This window comes from Rutidosis leptorrhynchoides, chromosome 3 (genome assembly GCF_046630445.1).
Source record: "Rutidosis leptorrhynchoides isolate AG116_Rl617_1_P2 chromosome 3, CSIRO_AGI_Rlap_v1, whole genome shotgun sequence".
In the NCBI taxonomy this organism is placed as follows: domain Eukaryota; kingdom Viridiplantae; phylum Streptophyta; class Magnoliopsida; order Asterales; family Asteraceae; genus Rutidosis; species Rutidosis leptorrhynchoides.
The window spans coordinates 565,924,282-565,931,044 of NC_092335.1; the positions used below are offsets into that span (position 1 = coordinate 565,924,282).

At 35.0% G+C, this 6,763-nt stretch overlaps 1 protein-coding gene across 2 annotated transcripts; it reads right to left on the reverse strand.

The window, feature by feature from the left end:
- Positions 1-542: 542 nt before the first annotated feature.
- Positions 543-2,811, reverse strand: LOC139898607 (hypersensitive-induced response protein-like protein 1). Of its 2 annotated transcripts, none has more exons than XM_071881362.1 (6): positions 2,655-2,811; positions 2,198-2,458; positions 1,994-2,114; positions 1,821-1,912; positions 1,626-1,722; positions 543-1,066 (listed from the first exon to the last, which is right to left on the reverse strand). In XM_071881362.1, exons 2-6 carry the CDS (start codon positions 2,384-2,386, stop codon positions 708-710), a joined length of 858 nt encoding a protein of 285 aa, XP_071737463.1. In that variant the 5' UTR covers positions 2,387-2,458; positions 2,655-2,811; the 3' UTR covers positions 543-707. The 2 variants fall into 2 exon arrangements, with proteins under 2 accessions (XP_071737463.1, XP_071737462.1); XM_071881361.1 differs by having other exon boundaries at positions 2,198-2,433; positions 2,655-2,810.
- Positions 2,812-6,763: the final 3,952 nt, after the last annotated feature.

A 6,763-nucleotide genomic window follows, 5' to 3' on the forward strand; every position in this document is an offset into this window, starting at 1 on the left:
TTCCATTTGCCTTAAAGTAAACGACGAGTATATTATATCAGTAATTAGTAACATATTTTATTGTATGACAAAGTAGGAAAATTGGCATCTCCATTTGTCAAACTAACAATTTGCAATAAAAAATAGAGACTGCATATATACCTGTAATTCTATACAACCTTCCCCTAGGTTCAACCCATGGCAAGGTTGTACAAGAGGAATTATCAACATGGTTCATATCAAACTTCACAATTTCAACCTCTATATTCAATAGTACCAATTTAGATTAGACTTTATCCTAAAAAATTAAATTGAAATTTCAACTGAAAACTCCATTACCAATGAATAAAAAGTCACAAAAATGTAGTTTAATACACTCTAGTTAACTAGCTTTATTTTCAGTTTTAAATTGTAGATGAACTAATGATGTTTTAAACAATTTACAAGAAACACAAATATCTTTGGGCCAACCCACCTCGAGCAATACCATACAACGTATCCCAAATTAAACTTGTTTTGACCCATACCTAACTCGCCCCGCCCACCCAAACGGCGAATGCCCATATTTCAAAACGGCACATTATATTTCACAAATTTACAGTTACATATCGCAATTTATTTCATATAATCAAATATACCCAAACAAAACAAACATTAGCTATAGGCAAATCAATGTAAAACACAAAACAATATACCCATTTCAATCCAAGCTTATAAACAAAGTCAAATCAATTAGCAGCAGCACCCTGAAGAAGCCCATCGCGTATCTGGGTGGCTACATCACGAACTGCACCAGGTCCATGAGGGATAAACACAGCTGACGATTTAGAAGATGCACCAATTTCCTTCATGGTGTCAAAATACTGAGTTACGAGAACCATATCCATAACGTCTTTTGCAGTTGTTCCAGGAACGTTGACAGAAAAGCCCAACACACAGTCTCTCAAACCGTCAACAATGGCTTGACGTTGGCGGGCAATACCCAAACCCGACAAGTATTTGGACTCTGCTTCACCCTCAGCTCTTTTGATTTGGAGAATTTTCTCAGCTTCGGCTTTTTCAGTAGCCGCCATTCTTAACCTTGCAGCTGCAGAAATATACATGATCTCAGTTAACCGGTAAATCGGGGCTCAATTGTTTTGGACAATTTTATATGTCAAGACACATATTTTTAGTGTGGGTTAAGACGAGCGGGGTTGGGCAACTGCCCACTGTTAGCTCTCCAATTCTTTTTTTCATTTTGTACATTGTAATTGTAAATCTTGTGTTATAAGATGTAGACAATCCTTCCCCTAACCGAGAATAAAGACAAGTCATTTCTCCACCCAGAGTGAAAACACTCTCAAAAGTAGAGAAAGTCATCCCTCTCTATTCGACGGATAGAGAGATTGCTTCCGAGTGGACCTCCGGCCAATAAGTAGGAAAAAGTTTTTTATAAAATAAAATAAATTGAGACGCCATGAAAATGGTAATATCAAATTTCCATGGGTTTTAAATCCTGCCTGAAATTTAATTTAGGCTCTAAAGTCAGTCAAGTCGCCAATAAATCGACGCTTGCTGTCGACTCAATAACTAGAGCCGACCTAAGCAAAAGGAGATTAAGTTTGAATAAATGATGAAGCATATAATTATGGTCAACAGTTTACCTGCATTAATCTCATTCATTGCTCTCTTAACATGCTCATCTGGTTCTATATCAACAATCAGTGTCTGAACAATCTCGTATCCATATGCAGACATAGCCTGCAATAAAGATCAACCAAAAACATGTCAAAACTAAATCAATATATTAAAAGATCAACACAACTCTTAATTCTATAACATATATTTAATTATATTACCTTTTCAAGTTCATCCTCAACAGCCTTTGCAATTTCATTCTTTTGCTCAAAAGTATCATCCAAGTTAAGCTTAGGAACAAAAGCCCTTATAACTACAAGACCATACCATTAACATACCATATTAAAACATTAATAATCAATAACAGTCTATTATAGGAACATAACATTCATACCGTCAAAAACATAGGCTTGGATTTGGGACCTTGTGTTACTGAGTCTATAAAATGCATCATTTGCCTTATCAGCCAGAGCACGATACTGTATCGAAGCCACAACATTGACAAAAACATTGTCCTGAAAACCAACATAAACTGTTTTAGCTGATCCTAATCGTCAACATCGCAAAGCATGCTAATTGAATTATGATCATACAATACCTTAGTCTTAGTCTCACACTTAACGTCCAATTGTTGAACTCTTAAAGTGAGTTGGCCCGCAAGTCGTATACCAAATATCCATGGCACACAGTGACATCCAGGTTCCAAAACTTCATCAAATTTCCCAAAAGATTCTTTAATAGCAACAGTTGATTGGTCAATTTGATACAAACAAAACAAATTCCCCATACTTTTAACCCAAAAGAAGCCCAATAACACTCAACTGACAATCTCTACTGCATAAGACATTTCATCGAACACCTTAGATGCATAAAAAATAAATCACAATACAAAACATATAAATACAGACTAACATGATCGAATTAAGTGTTAATCAAATTTAGAATTAGGGTTTACTTAATTACGAATTCCATGGACAACTGAATTGAATAAAGTAATTGATTTCCAGTATGAAAACTTCACAAAATCTTAATCATAAAAATTCAAAGGGGCTTACCAGGTAAGATATGTGCATTAATAAAGACGAAGAGAAAGGAAATGAAGGACCAGTTTATAAGGAAAAAAAGAAGATAGATAGATACATACAAAGATTGGGATATAGTAGAGATCATATTTTACTGGTATATATACAGCTGGTTTGATTTGTGAGGGATTGATACATTTGAAGACTTTGTTCGGAGAAATTTCATTCTACCTAGTATTAAACAATTAATTGGAAATTGGATTGGATATTATAGATATTTTTAAAAAAATTGTTTTATTTCACGTCACAAATTAATAATTACGTAGTAATAATTTTCGTAGTAATAGTTAATAAATAAATAATAAATAAATAAACAAAATAACATGGTAGTTCTGTAAAACGTGATTTTCTACTTTTGGTTCCGTACTCTTTTTTCTCCAACTAGTTATCGAACCCTTGCTTCGCGCCGGAAGTTCGATTTTCAATGTATTTTATTGCGTTTAGTTTGTAAAATTATTTCGTGGTTAACGATAATGTCGTTGAAGCGCAACTCGAGTCGAACTAAAAGGTATAACTCGTAAAAGATTTAAATGTTATTTTAAATTAACAATGCATCTCCGCGTTTCGCTATGAAATTGTCGACTTTTAAAAATTTAAAGCAAAATCAACGTGTATGAAAAGTACCCTAAATATTTAGCATTTTTTAAAAAGCGTCCGTTTTGCGTATAGTTAGTGACATTGTGTTCCTAAAATTATTTTGAGTTTAACGATGGTGTCGAAAAAATTTAACTCGTTGTGAGCGAGATGATATGACCCGTTGAATATTTGGGTGGAGTTTATTTAAGATTTTTTAGGAAAATGGTTATTTGTCACTTTACCTCCCTGTTTTTGGGGGGGGGGGGTCAATTTGATTTTGTGAAAAAAGTGGGGGGCCTTTGTAAGTGAAATGAAATTTAGGGGAAAAAAAGAAGCGAAAAGACGAAAACGACTCTAGTCACTATTCATCATTTTTGTCTAATAGATAGTATAGTAAAGTAATAATATATCTCTCCAAATATCTATATATCTAATAGACAAAACCCTGCAGCACTATTTATCAATAGTAATCACGATTATTTTCGTCATTTCACTTTTTTTTGTCTCCCACGATAAAAGAAGCAACTCTCATAAAAGAACCAACCCTTCAATGTTACCAAAAGATGCCGAAAATTTTTTTTTTTTACCAAAAAAATCAACTAACCTTTTTTTATTTTTCCTTTTCTTCCTCAACGATAAAGGAGACAACTTTCATAAAAGGAACAACCCTTCAATGCTACCAAAAGATGTCGAAAAACATTCTTTTTTACAAAATAGATCAACTAACTTTTAAAAAAAAAACAAAAAAAACGAACGCTAAAAGAATCAACTTTCACAAAAGGGACAACACTTCAATATTAGATGTTGAAATTTTTTTTTTTTACAAAATAGATCAAAACTTTTTTTTTTAACTCGCATTCAAAACGGAGCCCCCGGCGTGAAGCGAGGGCTCTCTCCAATTCATGCTAAAAATTAATACTGTACTATACTCGTATTATTATTTTCTACAATACAAAGAGGAGCGATATGTGCAATCAAAAGGTAATAATTGGTGTTCATTTCATGTGATGTAATTATATATATATTATTGATGACATTATTTTTCGTATTAAAAAAGTTGTACAACAGTTTTTTTTCTTTCTTTTATATACTACGTAGCATTTTAGGTATGTAACTTAAATATTTCTAGCATCGTCTTCGTTTGTGGCTCGGCTTTGTTTACCTATCTAAGTTTTGATTTTTATAGTTCATAATTTTGAGCCATACCTTTAATCAATAGTTTACAAATTCGTTCATTTATAATCGTGTTCAATATATAAATGTACTGTACAGTGTTTTAATCAAGAGGTAAACACTTTTTTGAGAGAAGTGAGGGAAGTAATTTTTTTTTTTTTTTTTGAATTTTTTTTTTTTCAAACATTAAGATCACATGAAAATATGAACATTTAAAAAAGACACTTTGTGATAAATTTTATTATATTGGCGGGAAAACGTTCGAAGAAATAATTGATAACATGCATCATATGTAATGTTTTAATTAAAGTTTTTTTTAAGAGGTTATCAACATATGTAATGCTCTCATTCGAACCCTCGCCTATTATTTCAACGATGCATCAGTAGCTCTAATTTCTATTTAGCATTCTTCATAATTATATTGCAGGGAAAACACCTTATCTTTTTTCAAGGGAAAACACCATACTTTTTACTAGAGAACATTATACAAATCGTTAATGTGTTTGTTCAAATTTACAAGCTTCGTCATTTAATTAAAGAAATACTCCGTAACACATGTATTTGACCTTCGTGATAATGAAAATCCAGTTCATTAAGTCAATTAACTTGCTCGTCAAATGGTTGTCACATGCTTAACATGTGAGCGCAGTGATGGTTTCCAGTGGTTTCCAGCCGTGAGATGGCTCTGTTCCAGCCGTCATCTAGATGTTCAAAGCTGCCGACGTTGACAACGCGTATGGAAGTGGCAAACTTGAACACGATGACGGCCGCCAACTACCGCCAACCTTCCTCGTTCACACCATTCACCGCCATAGAATTTTTGCTATAAATAGAGATGCAAACTTTCATTGTAAATCATCCCAAATCACTCAGAGAAGTGTAATCACAACCTTGAGAGTGTGTGAGTTTGAGAGTTTTTTTTTTTTTTTAGTTTTGTAAATACTCGTGTAATCTATTCTTGTGAGTAATAGAGTTATTTTTCTCTCAAATTTGTATCTCCCAACGTCCAGGCGATCCTCTCTTCCCAACAAGTGGTATCAGAGCTTGGTTAGAGACGTTGGTTGAGTTTTTGGGTCTTCTGAAGTTTCCTCAAAATTCAATTTTGAGTGTACCATTGGATTTGTCTCATCGAACCGAGTCCAACGCAAAAAAACGGTGACTTAAACGGAGTTATAACGAGCCCAGAAAACGCGGTCAAAGTTTGGTCAACTCGCCGGAATCTCGCCGGAGAAGACGACCGGTGCCGAAATTTTCGCCGGAGAAGAAAGTCATGTAGCAATTCAATGTAGCAGTCATGTAATAATTCACTGTAGCAGTACTGTAGCAATTCTGAAATTTTACAATTTGGTCCCTGAAATTTTCAGAATTTCATTTTTGGTCCCTGGAGTTTATAAAAATTATAATTTTACCCCTAAGTGGAATTTAAGCCGCGAAGTGTCTATTCCACCATTTTCAACCGTTCTGGACGTAACGGTGATCTCTGTTTTCTACAATTCAACCCCGTTTGTGTTGAAAAATTATTTGTAAGGTGATAATGTTCATAGAAGAGTCAACATCATCTTCGGGAGCTATGATTATGCTCACAGCCACAAACTACACGCTGTGGAAACCTCGGATGGAAGATCTCCTCAGCTGTAAGGATTTGTTCGATCCTATTGAATTGAAGGGTATAAACCCTGATTCTGCCAAAGAGAAAGAGTGGAAGAAATCAAACCGAAAAACTATTAGTCAGATCCATCAATGGATTGATCATAGTGTCTTCCACCATGTTGCACAAGAGACAGACGCATATGTCCTCTGAAAAAATTTGAAGGACATGTACCAGGCCAAGACTGCTCGGAATAAAGCCCTGCTAATGAGGCGTTTAGTCAACATGAAGCTCAAAAGTGGAACTTCAGTTGCCGAGCATACCAGCGAGTTCCAGAGCTTGGTCAACCAGTTCTGGTATGTAGAGATGCCTCTTGGCGATGAAGTTCAGGCACTATTGCTATTTAGTTCTCTTCCCGATAGTTGGGAAACGCTGGTCGTAACACTCAGCAACTCAGCTCCGAATGGCAAACTTACCATGTCAATGGTCAAGGATGCCCTATTCAGTGAAGATGCGAGGAGAAAGGACATGGGCACAGATCAGACCCATGCCTTTGTCACAGAGAATCGGGGGAGACAGCGAATGAGTAGCAAAATAAATGGAAAGGCAGAAGCAAGAGCAGGGGCATGTCAGCTGATGGCAGAAAACCAACATATAAATGCCATCATTGTGGATTAGAGGGACATATGAAGAAAAACTGCTATAGATTGAAAGAGGAACAAGGTCAAAGCAGTTCACAGCCGAA